Genomic DNA, 25015 nt, shown 5'->3' with positions numbered 1-25015 from the left:
ATTTAACAATTAACCGCTTGGTAGATTGTATTTATTGGCAAGATCAATGCAATTTGGGTGACAGATGAATAGAATGACGCCCGTTAGGGCGTCATGAATATTTATCTGTCACCCAGATTGCATTGATATTGACAATAAATACAATCTAACAAGCGTTTAATTGTTATATTTACATTAAGATACGTTAAACTTCACTTTCTCTTTGCTAAATCTGGGGTTTAAGTTCAGCTATGCCCCTGTTTGTTCAATTGAAAGAACAGCACATGTGAAATCGATTTCATTGTAGTGCTTGGTTTGCATTCAAATTGATGTGTAATCCAAAGCCTCGGCGTGACTATGATCAACAAAGCACCAAAATGACGTCATATTTACGCGATTGTTCTAAGTCGAAATCCTTGCTAGGTTTGATTCACCCGCAACGCATTGCCAAACAATTTTTTTGGCGCTGACGGAAGTGACGTCATGTGATCTGGGCTGCATTTATACGATGATCAATACAATCTGGTTTAACACAGGAGTAATGGGAGACTGTCACACAGAATGTAAATATAACAAAAAATATCTTTAAAACAGATAAACGGCATAGTTTTAATGCTGGTGGTTATAATATAAAACTGCTGGTGAAATAAATGAACGAACTAATGTGTTTCAGCACAGAAAACAAAATTATATGAGTTTGAATCATTTTTGGTGATAATAAGACTGCATTTGAATCAGGAATATAATTTTATTAATGTGTCATTTGAAAAGATACATAAACTTATCCAGCTTGCTTTCAATATTAACTTTGTTTCTTTTTTAACTGCATATTTGTATTTTGCATTGACCGCTACATTGACCAATCACATACTTCATCTTAACCAGTAACTCCACCTATCGCGTCATATCCGGGCCAAAAGAAAATTATACGGCTATGCCGAAAAACATGAACGTCAAAAGTAGCTACCAATAACGTCACATTATATATAAAACATGAATGTCAAAAGAAGCTACCAATAAAGTCACGTGACATTATACATGCATACGGAATCTCGTTGATGTTATCATATTATATATAAAACCACATGAACATTAAAAATTGTAGCTACCAACAAGTCACATGCCATATATGAAACCACGTGACTACAAAAGTAGTTACCAATAACGTCACATAATATAGTATATTAAACCACTTGAACATCAAATGTAGCTACCAATACAGTCACATAATATTATACATAAAACAGTGTGGACATCAAAAGTAGCTACCAATAAAGTCACGTGACATTATACATGTATACAAAATCTCGTTGGTGTTATATTATATATAAATATATAATATAGTATATTAAACCACGTGAACATCAAAAGTATGTTAAATTCTGAATTGCCAAAAAACGTTACATACAAAAACTGTGAGCAATAACATGGTCGGATACCCACGGCTGAGTGCTCTACACTAGCTATAGCGCATCGTGTGTATATGAGTACAGTACATCATAATGTATATACTTACATAGGTTAGATATCACGTCCATTTGTCGGTGTGGGTGTGGTGCAAAAGTGATTAATAATTTTGTTGTAATATGAATATAGTAATAAAGAAATTGAACATAGGTAAATGATCACCTAATGGCCAGCCACTTTCCCAAAACAGACTATAACCATACCTGTAATTAGTACCTACACTTTGTGATAGATGGGAAGTATGCAGTAATTAGTTGGCTGGGTGGGAAGACACCAGCGTATCCAATCGACCGTGGGTATCTGACGATGGAACACTTTAGGTTGTATATCTATCACATTTGATGAGCAGCAATATACGACATATTATCTACAATCATTCAGGTAATATTTGAATCTGAATTGGCACCACAATAACACTGTCACATACAAATACACAGTTCTCATCATAGGTACTAGTAGGTGAAATCATACAATATTAGTAAGAAGAAAAATGTTATTCATTTAAGTACTGTCAAACTAAGACACTATTGTGAGATTCCCTTATCACTAATCAACTAAATATAACGCTTTCAGATGATCAAAAACACGTGCAAATATACACACTGCTCTCCAAAAGTTCTGTTACACTTGGAACGTTTAAATCGAATGGCTAGACAACAAAATTTGAGAAAAGGTGTTGAAATATCTGTAAGATAGTCCTTTTGTGTGGGACGATTGCAAATTATTTGAAAAATACCCCACTTCTTTGAAGTTGCAGGGAGATGCAATGGAGGGGCCTATTTTCAATAATGTTCAAAAATGAATAAAAAATCTGTTGTTTTTTCCACGGACACAAATAAAAGTAAGTGTTTAACTGATTAACAGCAAAAAAAAAAAAAAAAAAAAAGTAAAACAAGCATTTTTGAAATTGATATCAAACAAAGAGGGACATTTCCAGAATATTGCATTTTGAGGATTCCCATTGTAACAAAGCATATGCATTGTTGAAAAATGAACATGGACATTTGAAATCATGAACAAAAACACCCTAAGAAGTTATGATTCTAACAAATTGTAATAAAGACTTCGAGATTAACTTAGCTGTATTTAACTTAATAATTGTAACAGGACTTTTGGAGGGCAGTGTACATATAAACATATATAAATTAAATACCCATACTAAATAATAATATCATCAAACAGTATAGCACTACAATATGGTAGGGAATATATATTGTACATCAATTGATATGTACAAATAATGCATTAATACAATCTCCAAGTCTGCCCAGGGCAAGGAATTACACCTAACCCTATATATTAATAGGAATTTTGGTATGTAGACATGTTTCTATTTGATATATATTTAAATAGAAGAGTTATTTCTTGTTTACCACATTACTGCACCAAACATGGATGTTTGTTTGATAGTTGTAATTATTGATCACAGAGGTCGAAGCTGGGAAATGTAGGTAGACTCCAAAAAAACTGTATTGATCGATTGGAATATAGAGTGTAATCTACACATGTCTGAAATAATACCGTCAATCAACAGGACTGGAAACATATCCTACTTCTGTGATGGAAGTAACGTTCTGAGGAGTAACGTATCATTGTAGAAACATGCATATGATTCTCGGACATCTGAATCGGCGATCAATTTTCTTTGGTCCGTCCGCGACTCAAGATCCTATACTTTAGAGGAACTCGTAATGGAGCCGATGATCATAGCGAAAGTATCCACATCTCCAGGAGAAATCGTGATGCGAAATTGATATCTAAAACTGTTTGATATGGCCCTTCAGTAAGTATATCTCATTGTCCCATTTTGTGACACCGTCCGGGGCCTTTCACCTCACAGTATGGTTATACAAATGATATATCGTCCGTGACTGTCACATCACAGTATGGTTATACAAATGATATATCGCCCGGGACTGTCACCTCACAGTATGGTTATACATTGATATATCGTCCGTGACTGTCACCTCACAGTATGGTTATACAAATGATATATCGCCCGGGACTGTCACCTCACAGTATGGTTATACATTGATATATCGTCCGTGACTGTCACCTCACAGTATGGTTATACAATGATATATCGTCCGTGACTGTCACCTCACAGTATGGTTATACAATGATATATCGTCAGTGACTGTCACCTCACAGTATGGTATACAATGATATATCGTCCGTGACTGTCACCTCACAGTATGGTTATACAATGATATATCGTCCGTGACTGTCACCTCACAGTATGGTTATACAAATGATATATCGTCCGTGACTGTCACCTCACAGTATGGTTATACAATGATATATCGTCCGTGACTGTCACCTCACCGTATGGTTATACAATGATATATCGTCCGTGACTGTCACATCACAGTATGGTTATACAATGATATATCGTCCGGGACTGTCACCTCACAGTATGGTATACAAATGATATATCGTCCGGGACTGTCACCTCACCGTATGGTTATACAATGATATATCGTCCGGGACTGTCACCTCACAGTATGGTTATACAATGATATATCGTCCGGGACTGTCACCTCACGTATGGTTATACAATGATATATCGTCCGTGACTGTCACCTCACGTATGGTTATACAAATGATAAACGACAAGTCCAGAAACAGCGTTCATCACGCACGTTATATAATAGTTAAAGAGGCTTCCTGTGGAATTTTCTAATGAAGTCCTGAATTCACCTTTGAAGGGAATGTCTTTCAGTCGATAGTTACAAAAGTCGCGGTCTTTGCAGTGGCAAACCTTGGCGTTATCAGTCTGATTACAGGCTTCATATTGCCAGTTGTGGTCACAGTCCCGCATATACACTGAAACAGTCGAAACATTTTATTGTTTAACAGTAGCACAAACATTCCTTCACATGGAAACAGTTTAACATTACGTTCTTATACAGTGAAAAATAAAAAACATTGTATTTTATGTATACTCTAATAGCCAAACCTTTTACGTTTGTCATTTTACACGGAAATGAATCGAATATTTGTAGACACTACAACTGACGTCGTCCGGGAGCCAACTCATACCTCATATCTTGAATTCACAGTTTGACCAATCAGAATTAAGCCAGTAAATGGCGGGCATTTTCTTAAAATGTAGAACTGAGGATTCAAAAGTGAACAGTGTTCCTTGGTGAACATATATACCAAATTTCATCAAAATCATTGTTTTCGCAGTACCATACCATATCTAGATAATCTACATGCTAAATTTCATCGAAAACGAACAATATCTAAATTATATTTAAGGATTAAAGTATCTTTCTGGTGGTTTTATCAAAGGATAAAGTCCAGTATGGTATCTATAATTGGAATGTGTTTAACAATTTGTCCTTCTATAAAACTAAACACCACATCATTATATATAAGTAAACACGACATCTTTCTATATACCTAAACACGACAACATTCTATATACCTAACTAAACACGACATCATTATATATAACTAAACACGACATCATTCTATATAACTAAACACGGCATCATTCTATATAACTAAACACGACATCATTCTATATAACTAAACACCACATCATTCTATATAACTAAACACGACATCATTATATATACCTAAACACCACATCATTCTATATATACCTAAACACCACATCATTCTATATCCCTAAACACCACGTCATTCTATATACCTAAACACGACATCATTCTATATAACTAAACACGACATCATTATATATACCTATACACCACATCATTATATATACCTAAACACAACATCATTATAAATAACTAAACACGACATCATTATATATAACTAAACACGACATCATTCTATATACCTAAACACGACATCATTATATATACCTAAATACGACATCATTATATATACCTAAACACGACATCATTCTATATAACTAAACACGACATCATTCTATATACCTAAACACAACATCATTATATATAAGTAAACACGACATCTTTCTATATACCTAAACACGACAACATTCTATATACCTAACTAAACACGACATCATTATATATAACTAAACACGACATCATTCTATATAACTAAACACGGCATCATTCTATATAACTAAACACGACATCATTCTATATAACTAAACACCACATCATTCTATATAACTAAACACGACATCATTATATATACCTAAACACCACATCATTCTATATATACCTAAACACCACATCATTCTATATCCCTAAACACCACGTCATTCTATATACCTAAACACGACATCATTCTATATAACTAAACACGACATCATTATATATACCTAAACACAACATCATTATAAATAACTAAACACGACATCATTATATATAACTAAACACGACATCATTCTATATACCTAAACACGACATCGTTATATATACCTAAATACGACAGCATTATATATACCTAAACACGACATCATTCTATATAACTAAACACGACATCATTCTATATACCTAAACACAACATCATTATATATAACTAAACACGACATCATTATATATAACTAAACACGACATCATTCTATATACCTAAACACGACATCATTCTATATAACTAAACACGACATCATTATATATAACTAAACACGACATCATTATATATACCTAAACACGACATCATTCTATATAACTAAACACCACATCATTATATATACCTAAACACGACATCATTATATATAACTAAACACGACACTATTATATATACCTAAACACGACATCATTCTATATACCTAAACACGACATCATTATATATACCTAAACACCACATCATTCTATATATACCTAAACACCACATCATTCTATAAAACTAAACACGACATAATTCTATAAAACTAAACACGACATCATTCTATATATACCTAAACACGACATAATTCTATAAAACTAAACACGACATCATTCTATATAACTAAACACGACATCATTATATATACCTAAACACAACATCATTATAAATAACTAAACACGACATCATTATATATAACTAAACACGACATCATTCTATATACCTAAACACGACATCGTTATATATACCTAAATACGACATCATTATATATACCTAAACACGACATCATTCTATATAACTAAACACGACATCATTCTATATACTTAAACACAACATCATTATATATAACTAAACACGACATCATTATATATAACTAAACACGACATCATTCTATATACCTAAACACGACATCATTCTATATAACTAAACACGACATCATTATATATAACTAAACACGACATCATTATATATACCTAAACACGACATCATTCTATATAACTAAACACCACATCATTATATATAACTAAACACGACATCATTATATATAACTAAACACCACATCATTATATATATACCTAAATACGACATCATTATATATACCTAAACACGACATCATTCTATATAACTAAACACCACATCATTATATATACCTAAACACGACATCATTATATATAACTAAACACGACACTATTATATATACCTAAACACGACATCATTATACATACCTAAACACGACATCATTCTATATAACTAAACACCACATCATTATATATACCTTAACACGACATCATTCTATATAACTAAACACGACATCATTATATATAACTAAACACGACATCATTCTATATAACTAAACACGACATCATTATATATAACTAAACACCACATCATTCTATATACCTAAACACGACATCATTCTATATACCTTAACACGACATCATTCTATATACCTAAACACGACATCATTCTATATACCTAAACACCACATCATTATATATACCTAAACACGACATCATTCTATATATACCTAAACACGACATCATTCTATATACCTAAACACGACATCATTATATATACCTAAACACGACATCATTATATATACCTAAACACGACATCATTATATATATACCTAAACACGACATCATTATATATACCTAAACACGACATCATTATATATACCTAAACACGACATCATTATATATACCTAAACACGACATCATTATATATACCTAAACACAACATCATTATATATACCTAAACACGACATCATTATATATATACCTAAACACGACATCATTATATATACCTAAACACGACATCATTATATATACCTAAACACGACATCATTATATATAACTAAACACGACATCATTATATATACCTAAACACGACATCATTATATATACCTAAACACCACATCATTATATATATACCTAAACACGACATCATTATATATACCTAAACACGACATCATTATATATACCTAAACACCACATCATTCTATATATACCTAAACACGACATCATTATATATACCTAAACACGACATCATTATATATACCTAAACACGACATCATTATATATACCTAAACACGACATCATTCTATATATACCTAAACACGACATCATTCTATATAACTAAACACGACATCATTATATATACCTAAACACGACATCATTCTATATACCCAAACACGACATCATTCTATATAACTAAACACGACATCATTCTATATAACTAAACATCACATCATTATATATACCTAAACACGACATCATTCTATATACCTAAACACGACATCATTATATATACCTAAACACCACATCATTCTATATATACCTAAACACCACATCATTCTATAAAACTAAACACGACATAATTCTATAAAACTAAACACGACATCATTCTATATATACCTAAACACGACATAATTCTATAAAACTAAACACGACATCATTCTATATACCTAAACACGACATCATTATATATACCTAAACACCACATCATTCTATATATACCTAAACACCACATCATTCTATAAAACTAAACACGACATAATTCTATAAAACTAAACACGACATCATTCTATATATACCTAAACACGACATCATTCTATATAACTAAACACGACATCATTCTATTTACCTAAACACGACATCATTCTATATAACTAAACACGACACCATTATATATAACTAAACACGACATCATTCTATATAACTAAACACGACATCATTATATATAACTAAACACGACATCATTCTATATACCTAAACACCACATCATTATATATACCTAAACACGACATCATTCTATATACCTAAACACGACATCATTATATATACCTAAACACCACATCATTCTATATATACCTAAACACCACATCATTCTATAAAACTAAACACGACATAATTCTATAAAACTAAACACGACATCATTCTATATATACCTAAACACGACATAATTCTATAAAACTAAACACGACATCATTCTATATAACTAAACACGACATCATTCTATTTACCTAAACACGACATCATTCTATATAACTAAACACGACACCATTATATATAACTAAACACGACATCATTCTATATAACTAAACACGACATCATTCTATATACCTAAACACGACATCATTATATATACCTAAACACCACATCATTCTATATACCTAAACACCACATCATTCTATAAAACTAAACACGACATAATTCTATAAAACTAAACACGACATCATTCTATATATACCTAAACACGACATAATTCTATAAAACTAAACACGACATCATTCTATATAACTAAACACGACATCATTCTATTTACCTAAACACGACATCATTCTATATAACTAAACACGACACCATTATATATAACTAAACACGACATCATTCTATATAACTAAACACGACATCATTATATATAACTAAACACGACATCATTCTATATACCTAAACACCACATCATTATATATACCTAAACACGACATCATTCTATATACCTAAACCCTCATATATGATTTGCTAATAAATGTGTATTCTATATTTAGTCCCCCCCCCCCCCCCCCCCCCCAAGCGAAAAACAAAACACAATGTAACACCAATGAATGAAAGTGAATTTGGTGGTTTATTGATGAAGTTACCCCATTAGTTGACATGAATTCTCTGTGATGTCCTAATAGTTTATTTGGCATTGTTAAAATCCGCTTTAAGAATGGAAAAGAAAAGAAATAAAAAATCTGCAAGATATTTCTACGGACTGATTAAGTATAACCAATCCCTCCCACCGCAACCCCCTTTTTTCTTTTTGCGGAGTTATTGGGGTAAGGTATGATCATGTAACATAACAAATAATATTCACTTACCATCGACTACTTGATCACGGACTTTTGTTCTAATTGCCGCGATTTTACACGTGCCATTACATTGCAGCTCGATGTTTTTCACGTGTCCTACAGTAAGTCGTCGGGCATGCCGACCACAAATATCGGGATGGAGCACGTTATTACATTTGTAACACATTAGTCCTGACCCTGAAATAGACAAAGGCTGAGAAATAATATGTGTATTATACTGTGTAACATCAAGCTAAACAAAATTGATTTTTTGATTGGAAAATACGTTGTTTTTGCATTGATGGGGAAACAAAGTAGTTTGAATGAGTATGTAAATGCAGAATGAAATTCCGATGAATTTACTTTGATGCCATTAAGCCAAACATGAGCTTAAACTTACAATCTTACACTAAGTGTGTATTGATTTAAAGATATGTCAACACTGGGTTATTGAAATTACCAACCCAAACTCAGATTAGTTATAGCGTATACTGTAACAGGCTCCGGAATATATCACTACGGCAGTCTGCTATAATCACGGGTACACATTAACACCAGCTTAACAGGGCATAACAAGAGACATGTACAATGGATTTACAAAGAATACCACCGCTATCCATTAAAGTCATTAAGTACACAGAACTGTTCCTGTTGTTGTTGTTTATTTGTCGACGCATTAATTAATTGCGCACTAACAATGACACAAGTCAAGTGCATGGTCAAGCCGCCCTTCCGAATCACATCTCGTGCAGCCAGGGCATCCGCTTTGTGTGTTAGTTGATCAGCGGCTTATAAAACCTTGATGTGGTGAGTGGGGTGTGTTGGTTATTAATATATGTCACCTCATACATTACTCGTACGTGGGTCTGTGATGTTTACTCGCACGTGGGTCAGTGATGTTTACTATACATGTCACCCCACACATTACTCGTACGTGGGTCTGTGATGTTTACTATACACGTCACCCCACACATTACTCGTACGTGGGTCAGTGATGTTTACTATACATGTCACCCCACACAATACTCGTACGTGGGTCTGTGATGTTTACTATACACGTCACCCCACACATTACTCGTACGTGGGTCAGTGATGTTTACTATACATGTCACCCCACACATTACTCGTACGTGGGTCTGTGATGTTTACTATACACGTCACCCACACATTACTCGTACGTGGGTCAGTGATGTTTACTATACACGTCACCCCACACATTACTCGTACGTGGGTCAGTGATGTTTACTATACACGTCACCCCACACATTACTCGTATGTGGGTCTGTGATGTTTACTATACACGTCACCCCACACATTACTCGTACGTGGGTCAGTGATGTTTACTATACACGTCACCCCACACATTACTCGTACGTGGGTCAGTGATGTTTACTATACACGTCACCCCACACATTACTCGTACGTGGGTCTGTGATGTTTACTCGTACGTGGGTCAGTGATGTTTACTATACACGTCACCCCACACATTACTCGTACGTGGGTCAGTGATGTTTACTATACACGTCACCCCACACATTACTCGTACGTGGGTCTGTGATGTTTACTCGTACGTGGGTCTGTGATGTTTACTATACACGTCACCCCACACATTACTCGTATGTGGGTCTGTGATGTTTACTATACATGTCACCCCACACATTACTCGTACGTGGGTCTGTGATGTTTACTATACACGTCACCCCACACATTACTCGTACGTGGGTCTGTGATGTTTACTCGTACGTGGGTCTGTGATGTTTACTATACACGTCACCCCACACATTACTCGTATGTGGGTCTGTGATGTTTACTATACACGTCACCCCACACATTACTCGTACGTGGGTCTGTGATGTTTACTCGTACGTGGGTCTGTGATGTTTACTATACACGTCACCCCACACATTACTCGTATGTGGGTCTGTGATGTTTACTATACATGTCACCCCACACATTACTCGTACGTGGGTCAGTGATGTTTACCATACACGTCACCCCACACATTACTCGTACGTGGGTCTGTGATGTTTACTATACATGTCACCCCACACATTACTCGTACGTGGGTCTGTGATGTTTACTATACACGTCACCCCACACATTACTCGTACGTGGGTCAGTGATGTTTACTATACATGTCACCCCACACATTACTCGTACGTGGGTCTGTGATGTTTACTATACACGTCACCCCACACATTACTCGTACGTGGGTCTGTGATGTTTACTATACACGTCACCCCACACATTACTCGTACGTGGGTCTGTGATGTTTACTATACACGTCACCCCACACATTACTCGTACGTGGGTCAGTGATGTTTACTATACATGTCACCCCACACATTACTCGTACGTGGGTCAGTGATGTTTACTATACATGTCACCTCACACATTACTCGTACGTGGGTCAGTGATGTTTACTATACATGTCACCTCACACATTACTCGTACGTGGGTCTGTGATGTTTACTATACACGTCACCCCACACATTACTCGTATGTGGGTCAGTGATGTTTACTATACATTTCACCCCACACATTACTCGTACGTGGGTCTGTGATGTTTACTATACACGTCACCCCACACATTACTCGTATGTGGGTCAGTGATGTTTACTATACATTTCACCCCACACATTACTCGTACGTGGGTCTGTGATGTTTACTATACACGTCACCCCACACATTACTCGTACGTGGGTCTGTGATGTTTACTATACATGTCACCCCAAACATTACTCGTACGTGAGTCTGTGATGTTTACTATACACGTCACCCCACACATTACTCGTACGTGGGTCAGTGATGTTTACTATACATGTCACCCCACACATTACTCGTACGTGGGTCAGTGATGTTTACCATACATGTCACCCCACACATTACTCGTACGTGGATCTGTGATGTTTACTATACATGTCACCCCACACATTACTCGTACGTGGGTCAGTGATGTTTACTATACCTGTCACCCCACACATTACTCGTACGTGGGTCAGTGATGTTTACCATACATGTCACCCCACACATTACTCGTACGTGGGTCATTGATGTTTACTATACATGTCACCTCACACATTACTCGTACGTGGGTCATTGATGTTTACTATACATGTCACCTCACACATTACTCGTACGTGGGTCTGTGATGTTTACTATACATGTCACCTCACACATTACTCGTACGTGGGTCATTGATGTTTACTATACATGTCACCCTCACACATTACTCGTACGTGGGTCTGTGATGTTTACTATACATGTCACCTCACACATTACTCGTACGTGGGTCTGTGATGTTTACTATACATGTCACCTCACACATTACTCGTACGTGGGTCTGTGATGTTTACTATACATGTCACCTCACACATTACTCGTACGTGGGTCATTGATGTTTACTATACATGTCACCTCACACATTACTCGTACGTGGGTCTGTGATGTTTACTATACATGTCACCTCACACATTACTCGTACGTGGGTCTGTGATGTTTACTATACATGTCACCTCACACATTACTCGTACGTGGGTCATTGATGTTTACTATACATGTCACCTCACACATTACTCGTACGTGGGTCATTGATGTTTACTATACATGTCACCCCACACATTACTCGTACGTGGGTCTGTGATGTTTACTATACATGTCACCCCACACATTACTCGTACGTGGGTCTGTGATGTTTACTATACATGTCACCTCACACATTACTCGTACGTGGGTCATTGATGTTTACTATACATGTCACCCCACACATTACTCGTACGTGGGTCAGTGATGTTTACTATACACGTCACCCCACACATTACTCGTACGTGGGTCAGTGATGTTTACTATACACGTCACCCCACACATTACTCGTACGTGGGTCAGTGATGTTTACTATACACGTCACCCCACACATTACTCGTACGTGGGTCTGTGATGTTTACTATACACGTCACCCCACACATTACTCGTATGTGGGTCAGTGATGTTTACTATACACGTCACCCCACACATTACTCGTACGTGGGTCAGTGATGTTTACTATACATGTCACCCCACACATTACTCGTACGTGGGTCAGTGATGTTTACTATACACGTCACCCCACACATTACTCGTACGTGGGTCAGTGATGTTTACTATACACGTCACCCCACACATTACTCGTACGTGGGTCATTGATGTTTACTATACACGTCACCTCACACATTACTCGTACGTGGGTCATTGATGTTTACTATACATGTCACCCCACACATTACTCGTACGTGGGTCTGTGATGTTTACTATACATGTCACCCCACACATTACTCGTACGTGGGTCTGTGATGTTTACTATACATGTCACCTCACACATTACTCGTACGTGGGTCATTGATGTTTACTATACATGTCACCTCACACATTACTCGTACGTGGGTCTGTGATGTTTACTATACATGTCACCTCACACATTACTCGTACGTGGGTCATTGATGTTTACTATACATGTCACCTCACACATTACTCGTACGTGGGTCATTGATGTTTACTATACATGTCACCTCACACATTACTCGTACGTGGGTCTGTGATGTTTACTATACATGTCACCTCACACATTACTCGTACGTGGGTCATTGATGTTTACTATACATGTCACCTCACACATTACTCGTACGTGGGTCTGTGATGTTTACTATACATGTCACCTCACACATTACTCGTACGTGGGTCTGTGATGTTTACTATACATGTCACCTCACACATTACTCGTACGTGGGTCTGTGATGTTTACTATACATGTCACCTCACACATTACTCGTACGTGGGTCATTGATGTTTACTATACATGTCACCTCACACATTACTCGTACGTGGGTCTGTGATGTTTACTATACATGTCACCTCACACATTACTCGTACGTGGGTCTGTGATGTTTACTATACATGTCACCTCACACATTACTCGTACGTGGGTCATTGATGTTTACTATACATGTCACCTCACACATTACTCGTACGTGGGTCATTGATGTTTACTATACATGTCACCCCACACATTACTCGTACGTGGGTCATTGATGTTTACTATACATGTCACCCCACACATTACTCGTACGTGGGTCAGTGATGTTTACTATACACGTCACCCCACACATTACTCGTACGTGGGTCAGTGATGTTTACTATACACGTCACCCCACACATTACTCGTACGTGGGTCAGTGATGTTTACTATACACGTCACCCCACACATTACTCGTACGTGGGTCTGTGATGTTTACTATACACGTCACCCCACACATTACTCGTATGTGGGTCAGTGATGTTTACTATACACGTCACCCCACACATTACTCGTACGTGGGTCAGTGATGTTTACTATACACGTCACCCCACACATTACTCGTACGTGGATCTGTGATGTTTACTATACATGTCACCCCACACATTACTCGTACGTGGGTCTGTGATGTTTACTATACACGTCACCTCACACATTACTCGTACGTGGGTCAGTGATGTTTACTATACACGTCACCCCACACATTACTCGTACGTGGGTCTGTGATGTTTACTATACACGTCACCTCACACATTACTCGTACGTGGGTCAGTGATGTTTACTATACACGTCACCCCACACATTACTCGTACGTGGGTCTGTGATGTTTACTATACATGTCACCTCACACATTACTCGTACGTGGGTCATTGATGTTTACTATACATGTCACCCCACACATTACTCGTACGTGGGTCAGTGATGTTTACTATACACGTCACCCCACACATTACTCGTACGTGGGTCAGTGATGTTTACTATACACGTCACCCCACACATTACTCGTACGTGGGTCAGTGATGTTTACTATACACGTCACCCCACACATTACTCGTACGTGGGTCATTGATGTTTACTATACACGTCACCTCACACATTACTCGTACGTGGGTCATTGATGTTTACTATACATGTCACCCCACACATTACTCGTACGTGGGTCTGTGATGTTTACTATACATGTCACCCCACACATTACTCGTACGTGGGTCTATGATGTTTACTATACATGTCACCTCACACATTACTCGTACGTGGGTCATTGATGTTTACTATACATGTCACCTCACACATTACTCGTACGTGGGTCTGTGATGTTTACTATACATGTCACCTCACACATTACTCGTACGTGGGTCATTGATGTTTACTATACATGTCACCTCACACATTACTCGTACGTGGGTCATTGATGTTTACTATACATGTCACCTCACACATTACTCGTACGTGGGTCTGTGATGTTTACTATACATGTCACCTCACACATTACTCGTACGTGGGTCATTGATGTTTACTATACATGTCACCCTCACACATTACTCGTACGTGGGTCTGTGATGTTTACTATACATGTCACCTCACACATTACTCGTACGTGGGTCTGTGATGTTTACTATACATGTCACCCTCACACATTACTCGTACGTGGGTCTGTGATGTTTACTATACATGTCACCCTCACACATTACTCGTACGTGGGTCATTGATGTTTACTATACATGTCACCTCACACATTACTCGTACGTGGGTCTGTGATGTTTACTATACATGTCACCTCACACATTACTCGTACGTGGGTCTGTGATGTTTACTATACATGTCACCTCACACATTACTCGTACGTGGGTCATTGATGTTTACTATACATGTCACCTCACACATTACTCGTACGTGGGTCATTGATGTTTACTATACATGTCACCCCACACATTACTCGTACGTGGGTCTGTGATGTTTACTATACATGTCACCCCACACATTACTCGTACGTGGGTCTGTGATGTTTACTATACATGTCACCTCACACATTACTCGTACGTGGGTCATTGATGTTTACTATACATGTCACCCCACACATTACTCGTACGTGGGTCAGTGATGTTTACTATACACGTCACCCCACACATTACTCGTACGTGGGTCAGTGATGTTTACTATACACGTCACCCCACACATTACTCGTACGTGGGTCAGTGATGTTTACTATACACGTCACCCCACACATTACTCGTACGTGGGTCTGTGATGTTTACTATACACGTCACCCCACACATTACTCGTATGTGGGTCAGTGATGTTTACTATACACGTCACCCCACACATTACTCGTACGTGGGTCAGTGATGTTTACTATACATGTCACCCCACACATTACTCGTACGTGGGTCAGTGATGTTTACTATACACGTCACCCCACACATTACTCGTACGTGGGTCAGTGATGTTTACTATACACGTCACCCCACACATTACTCGTACGTGGGTCATTGATGTTTACTATACACGTCACCTCACACATTACTCGTACGTGGGTCAGTGATGTTTACTATACATGTCACCCCACACATTACTCGTACGTGGGTCTGTGATGTTTACTATACATGTCACCCCACACATTACTCGTACGTGGGTCTGTGATGTTTACTATACATGTCACCTCACACATTACTCGTACGTGGGTCAGTGATGTTTACTATACATGTCACCCCACACATTACTCGTACGTGGGTCAGTGATGTTTACTATACACGTCACCCCACACATTACTCGTACGTGGGTCAGTGATGTTTACTATACACGTCACCCCACACATTACTCGTACGTGGGTCAGTGATGTTTACTATACACGTCACCCCACACATTACTCGTACGTGGGTCTGTGATGTTTACTATACACGTCACCCCACACATTACTCGTATGTGGGTCAGTGATGTTTACTATACACGTCACCCCACACATTACTCGTACGTGGGTCAGTGATGTTTACTATACATGTCACCCCACACATTACTCGTACGTGGGTCAGTGATGTTTACTATACACGTCACCCCACACATTACTCGTACGTGGGTCAGTGATGTTTACTATACACGTCACCCCACACATTACTCGTACGTGGGTCATTGATGTTTACTATACACGTCACCTCACACATTACTCGTACGTGGGTCATTGATGTTTACTATACATGTCACCCCACACATTACTCGTACGTGGGTCTGTGATGTTTACTATACATGTCACCCCACACATTACTCGTACGTGGGTCTGTGATGTTTACTATACATGTCACCTCACACATTACTCGTACGTGGGTCATTGATGTTTACTATACATGTCACCTCACACATTACTCGTACGTGGGTCATTGATGTTTACTATACATGTCACCTCACACATTACTCGTACGTGGGTCTGTGATGTTTACTATACATGTCACCTCACACATTACTCGTACGTGGGTCATTGATGTTTACTATACATGTCACCTCACACATTACTCGTACGTGGGTCTGTGATGTTTACTATACATGTCACCTCACACATTACTCGTACGTGGGTCTGTGATGTTTACTATACATGTCACCTCACACATTACTCGTACGTGGGTCTGTGATGTTTACTATACATGTCACCTCACACATTACTCGTACGTGGGTCATTGATGTTTACTATACATGTCACCTCACACATTACTCGTACGTGGGTCTGTGATGTTTACTATACATGTCACCTCACACATTACTCGTACGTGGGTCTGTGATGTTTACTATACATGTCACCTCACACATTACTCGTACGTGGGTCATTGATGTTTACTATACATGTCACCTCACACATTACTCGTACGTGGGTCATTGATGTTTACTATACATGTCACCCCACACATTACTCGTACGTGGGTCTGTGATGTTTACTATACATGTCACCCCACACATTACTCGCACGTGGGTCTGTGATGTTTACTATACATGTCACCTCACACATTACTCGTACGTGGGTCATTGATGTTTACTATACATGTCACCCCACACATTACTCGTACGTGGGTCAGTGATGTTTACTATACACGTCACCCCACACATTACTCGTACGTGGGTCAGTGATGTTTACTATACACGTCACCCCACACATTACTCGTACGTGGGTCAGTGATGTTTACTATACACGTCACCCCACACATTACTCGTACGTGGGTCTGTGATGTTTACTATACACGTCACCCCACACATTACTCGTATGTGGGTCAGTGATGTTTACTATACACGTCACCCCACACATTACTCGTACGTGGGTCAGTGATGTTTACTATACATGTCACCCCACACATTGCTCGAAAGTGGGTCGTACTGGCTAAGTGAATCATTATAAAAAACTTAACACTCATATCACAGTGATGTCTCTAAATATAACAATAGGAGTGCTAGAAATGCGGAAGAAAACTTTAACATAAACATGACTTTCCTACTAACACAGTAACAGCCTGGGTTTGTATCTCGATTGTCACAAAAATCCACCATGTTTACCTTCACCTCCACGATCTTTATTATCACAAATAAATCAATTAACAATGTATTAAATTGATATATGATCTTTAGGGAGCTCAAAAATGTATTAAACAAATATCTCATCATTGAACAATGTATCTAGTATATGTGTTAGTCTTTACAGACATGAACAGTGTAGTAAATGAACGACTCATAACTAAAAAAATATGTGTCAATATTGACAGAAATCGACATTTTGATAAACACACATAAAGACTAACATCAATACTTTACTTTAGTTATTTTTGATATTCGAAAACAATATAGCATATATATTTGTCAATCGCATTCACAATAAAGGATTATACTAAATTTAAATTTTCACAGAATATACGAAAACAATATAGCATATATATTTGTCAATCGCATTCACAATAAAGGATTATTCTAAATTTAAATTTTCACAGAAAAGTTTTAGTTGGAAATGTTAAGAGGGCTATTAGCACGTAGTCATGAGTACTTCCTCATGCCTAGTGAATCAGCGACTATACTTGTCATACCTCTTGGAAACACATGCACACTTTACATCGTTTCATTTTTGCATTTAATGGTTACACCGAAAGGGAATCATTTCCTTCGTGTATACATGTTAATGTTTGAAATATATTTGTTTTTGAATTCATTATCACAATCAATAAACTACACCATTGTGTTTTTCCTCTGTTTCATTAGGGAGTAAATCGTTTTCCCGGCGAACAAAATGTTTAATTTCTTGATATAATCATACACCTATCACAGCCAAGGCTAGGTGTGAAACACGCCCAGGAGTTTTTGTCCTGAGGTATATATAAATGTCTATGCTATAATAACAAGTAAGCTATGTAAAGACGAAGAAATGAAAATTACTATTGGAAGTAGAAATTGTCTGGTAGATTCAAGGTACAGCAAATTTACTGGAATCTTTAGTTCTACATTATAAACATTCAGCTTAACAATTACGGAAATGGTCAATTTATTGCAAAATGTCACTGAAGAAATCCACTAGAGACATCATTGATATCAAGAAATATCTTTAAAAAAGATAAACGGCATAGTTTTAATGCTGGTGGTTATGATGTAAAACTGCTGGTGAAATAAATTAACGAACTAATTAATAAATGCGTTTCAGCACGGATAACAACATTATATCAGTTTGAATCATTTTTGGTGATAATAAGACTGCATTTGAATCAGGAATATAATTTTTAATAATGTGTCATTTGAATAGATACATCCACTTATTCAGCTTGCATTCAATCTTAATTTTGTTTCGTCTTTAACTGCATATCTGCATTTTGCATTTACCGCTACATTGACCGATCACATTCTTCATCTTGACCAGTAACGCCACCTTTCGCGTCATATCCGGGGTAAAAAGAAAATTATACGGCTATGCCGAAAAAAAAACACAGTCGGGCAAAGGTATACAGATAAAAAAGTTAAAAACTTAATACAGAAAATACACTTGACTGCGCAACCAAATGAAGAAATGAAGCCCTTAAAGCCACACTCCCGAACAACCTAAAATTCTAGTTGCACACGTGTATTAATGGCAATCCTAGATGCTCATTCACGCTCTCCCAACATTAAAATGAGTTCTAGGGGACCAGGGGAGTCCTTGAGACATCAGTGTATAAAAATAACTCACCGCATTTATATTTATCGCGAGATTTGTCACGGAGCCGAGAACAAGGCTATAACAACGTCAACGTGCACTGCACATAAACTACACACATGGCCTGTTCATATCGAGCAAACGTGAACTTTGCCTAATAATGCTCTCATTTAAACATATTAACAGAATATTCGCGTAATACCCAGGTAACTGAACAAAATAAACAAACATAGCTTACATTTAAATACTTAATTTCAAAATGTAGCAATATGCATACAACAAAACATCGATAAAATCTTAGATCGGTGAAGTTGACAATGTTCAAAAGCTAACCAGCAATCCAATAGACGTCCGGAAAAATCGGAATTCGAGTCTATTCCTTTTTCTTCTCTCGTTAGGTTCCAACGACGGGTTTTGCCGATTTTACAGACTTTTGTGTCGTTTTTTGTTTGTTTTTGTTTTGCAGAATCTGTCTGCGTTTTCGCAGTTCCACGTTGCGGCGTACCGCTATTTTGGATGGACTGTAAAACCCGCCGTTGCATTATGGGACTACTTTTCAGAGAAACTTGGTCCGGCAGCCACAGTTATTATTTTTAGGAATTCCCCCTATACTTTCATAAATACACATTTTCTTTCTGTTTCTGATTCACGATATCTGTTAGGTATGTATCAAGTCCGAAAACTGTAAAAATCTCAAAATGTAAACATTGATATATGTTTCTTCGTGAGTATGTGGCTTTAAAGAAACAGAACAACGTATTGCTAGCAATCCAAAATATAATCCAAAACAACGTTAGAAGTATATCAATTCAAAAAGAAAAGTAAAAACCGTGATATCAGATTAAGAATTTATAGACGGAGATCCATATCAATTAATTACCAAAGATAAAGCGAAAGCGTTTGCAAATATTTTAATAGTGTATTTACAGAAAATCCAAAGGAGACATTCGAAGAGTGAGTATCAATAAATCCATAGAATCGCCAACTGAACACAACAGAGTAAAAAGAAACACTTCTCTTAAACCTAGATGAAAATAAGTCGGAAAGCCCAGGTTCTATGAATCACCCCAAAACTCTAAAGTAATTGTACGGGGAGATATGTAAATCATTACATACTGTGTTGAATAATTCCCTATATACATATGTAAAGGCATCCTCCCCTCGATGTCTTCTCACTTAGCCAACATTCTGAATTTTGAGATATACAGGTAAGGTAATATGTTGGTGAGACTAGGTGTGAAAGGTAGAACAATAGGAGATAAGTACAGGTAAGGCTATAGACTGCTTCATAAAACTTGGCCAATATTCATTTATGAGAATATTCAGTAATACATGTATTACCCCTCGGCTTGGAAATAGAAAAAACATCATGGCAATTTCTAAAACTGGGTCAAAATATGAATCAGGTACCTACAGACCTGTGACAGGACAAAACAATGGAGAAAATAGCTCTTCACTTAATGGTAAATCACAAGAAAAGAAAAGAAAATTGCGGTTTCAACTGAGTATAGAAATTTTGAGTAACCGAAAGCAAAGAGTAACAAATATTCACCAGTTATCAGTACATTTCCCTGAATTGAGTGGAATCCCACCATTGAAAAGGAAGTGTCCTTGACCAAGTTTTATTTGAAATATATACAAATAACCTTCATGACAAACTATTTAAAAATCCCTGGTTTTTGCGAACGACACGAAAATGTACCGGCAGATTAAAAACAATGATGAAATAAAGATAGTCCAAAATGATATGGATAAACTTCAAATATGGTCCAACACTTTGCTCTTTAAACGCCCACCACACACATTCAAGGTATAACCAATGAAAGCTCAGGATATCATACATGGTTATATGTCTGGAGAAGATTATCCAATATTCATGGAAAAGTCACGACAGAAAAGGATAATGGTATCAATATGAATAACGATCTAAACATTTCAGTCCATATCTAGCCAACAGTCGATAAGGCCAATGAGTGTGATGAGATATATGTACACCTTAATGAAATTATTTTGAAACAACTTAAGGGTTAGTTTGCCCACACTTAGACTATACTTCTTCAAGTATGTGGAGTCCTTATAAAATAAACAGCCGAGAGGCGAGGCACTAAACTGTCACATGTATAAAGGATTTACCTTATCGTGCTAGACTTAAAAAGCTAGGGGTTGCAACGGGAATTTACAAAAGTTGAAGTGGAGACATCATTAACGTCTTTAAGATAATTAGTCGCTTTTACGTTACGGACATTACAGAGTAATCACCTCATCAAGAACAAGGGTCCATTCTAAAAGGTTATAGGGGCATTACATACTCCTGTACACTTAGAATAGTAGATGTTTGGAATGAACTGTCTGAGTCAGTCATTAGGTCAAAAACAGTACCAGAGTGTTATATAAAATTTAGATTAATTCATATATTGGAAAAATCGAAAGATATAATTCAATGACTTAGCCAGTTAAATAATAGATCATTGGAATGTTTTACACTGTATGCCTGTCATAATAAGGCGGTAGTCATTCTAATGCCTGCGTCCACAAACTACACATCGTCTACAACACAGTATTAGCAGCAACATTTTAACCCAACTAACAATACTCTATCTGTTCGGAATATAATTACGAGAACTTCCAACTTAATAATCATTACCTTTATATGTCGCACCTCTTGGAAACAACTTGTAAACACTTAACATCGTCTGTAAGCTGGTTATAAAACACCATTTAAACCGAACTAGCAGATAGTACAGTCAGTTTGCTCTCAAACCAAAATCGTATATAACATAACCAATATAGCATTAGATAACTTTAACTGTTCAATAATGATGCCCGGTTAAGATTGTATAGGATCATCAGGAATAAATAGGAGCCAGTACTAATAAAATGTCGCCCTTCATTCGAAGTCATTTGTCGTTGTCGTCATGAACACTGTACATCATCAGTGGGTGATAAAGGTATACAGTAACAATTCCATTACGATATTTCTGAACATTTTCTTCAGGTTGGAAAGTATGGTTTTTATCACATTACGAATGAATTATTATACGTGATATTTCGATGTCTACTACGGCATGTACACTGTACAGTGTACAATATATTTAACAGCTTAAACATAATCGCCCGGACATTTAATTATTGGAAAATCCACAACTTATTTGACCTTTGACCTTGAAGTCAAGGCCACAATGATCCAGTGACAGAGCCCTGCAGTGTGTCAGGTGCTAAAGAACGACTTTTATTAAGATACTTTTAATGGTTTAAATTAGAAATTATGAAATTAAAGAAAGCATTGTACTTATTTCACCTCTGACCTTAAGTGCCTAGGTTGATGATGAAAGTAACACAAACTCTCTTCATTGGTTGAAGGCTGAGAAACATAAATTACATACCTGAGTTGATGAGAAGAACACCAATGAAGCACATTATGGCGATACCCATCGACATTGTCGTTGATGAAACGGACACTCCAGCTCTCGATATGCGTGATTTACTCTCACTCTGGGTTTAGGATGTAGATGTATCCACTGATGGTTATACAATGGATGTAAACAAGTCAGCGTCCTGTATCTATACATATACAATACAGCTAGTCATGTTCCGGTTTCCGCCTAGTCGCACGCACATAGCACATGCATTGTACTCTCACCTTGACATCGCTTTGTCGTTGTCCGGGGTCGTAGTCCGTCTTCTTGTGTAGCCATAGTCATACCTAAGTATGTCTGTGTCCTTGCTGGACGGTCTACACAGTGTTTTATATCAAATCCACAAAGCCTTACTGTGACACACACCCTCTCCCACACACTATATATATTAATATATATGTGCCTTATCACACATGTCAATGTTTCCGTTTCTTGAGAGCCTCCGTCGACCCTACATCTAAAGTATACTTGAATAAAGGGTCTTTTTCAACACATCTCTGATTGTGGACAAAGATCAACATACAGTCAGTGTAGAGAGTAAAATAATTAGATTCGCGTCGGCATCAGTGACGGGTTTTGGTACAAAAAGGCAAAGAAACTGGAAAGGTAGTCTGGTGTCTACACATCCGGATCAGTAGCCATGGATAGTGAGACTGGGTCATAATCAGAGGACTTGGAAACTGAGACTAGACCATAACCAGCCATGGATACTGAGACTGAATCACGATCAGTAGCCATGGATACTGAGACTGGATCACGATCAGTAGCCATGGATACTGAGACTGAATCACGATCAGCAGCCATGGATACTGAAACTGAATCACGATCAGCAGCCATGGACTCTGAGGTTGGATCATGATCACCAGCCATTGATACTGAGACTGTATCACGATCAGCAGCAATGGACTCTGAGGTTGGATCATGATCACCAGCCATTGATATTGAGATTTTACCACGTTCAATAACCATGGATACTGCGGTTGGATCTCGATCATTTGCCATGGATTCCGATGTAGGATATCGATCAGTAGTCATGAATACTGAGACTTGATTACGATCAATAGCCATGG

The 25015-nt window shown here is 37.3% G+C and overlaps 1 protein-coding gene across 2 annotated transcripts; it reads right to left on the bottom strand.

Moving 5' to 3' along the window:
• Positions 1-361: 361 nt before the first annotated feature.
• LOC117331616 lies at positions 362-24287 on the bottom strand. Of its 2 annotated transcripts, XM_033890429.1 has the most exons (4): positions 23913-24287; positions 9587-9754; positions 4040-4272; positions 362-3996 (listed from the first exon to the last, which is right to left on the bottom strand). In XM_033890429.1, the coding sequence occupies exons 1-4, from the start codon at positions 23965-23967 to the stop codon at positions 3988-3990; spliced, it is 465 nt and encodes a 154-aa protein (XP_033746320.1). In that variant the 5' UTR covers positions 23968-24287; the 3' UTR covers positions 362-3987. The 2 variants fall into 2 exon arrangements, with proteins under 2 accessions (XP_033746320.1, XP_033746319.1); XM_033890428.1 differs by having other exon boundaries at positions 362-4272.
• Between the last annotated feature and the right edge of the window lie 728 nt (positions 24288-25015).

Source organism: Pecten maximus, chromosome 7 (assembly GCF_902652985.1).
Source record: "Pecten maximus chromosome 7, xPecMax1.1, whole genome shotgun sequence".
NCBI lineage: Eukaryota > Metazoa > Mollusca > Bivalvia > Pectinida > Pectinidae > Pecten > Pecten maximus.
The sequence above is the reverse complement of the archived record's forward strand: the minus strand, read 5'-3'. Positions and strand labels throughout refer to the sequence as shown.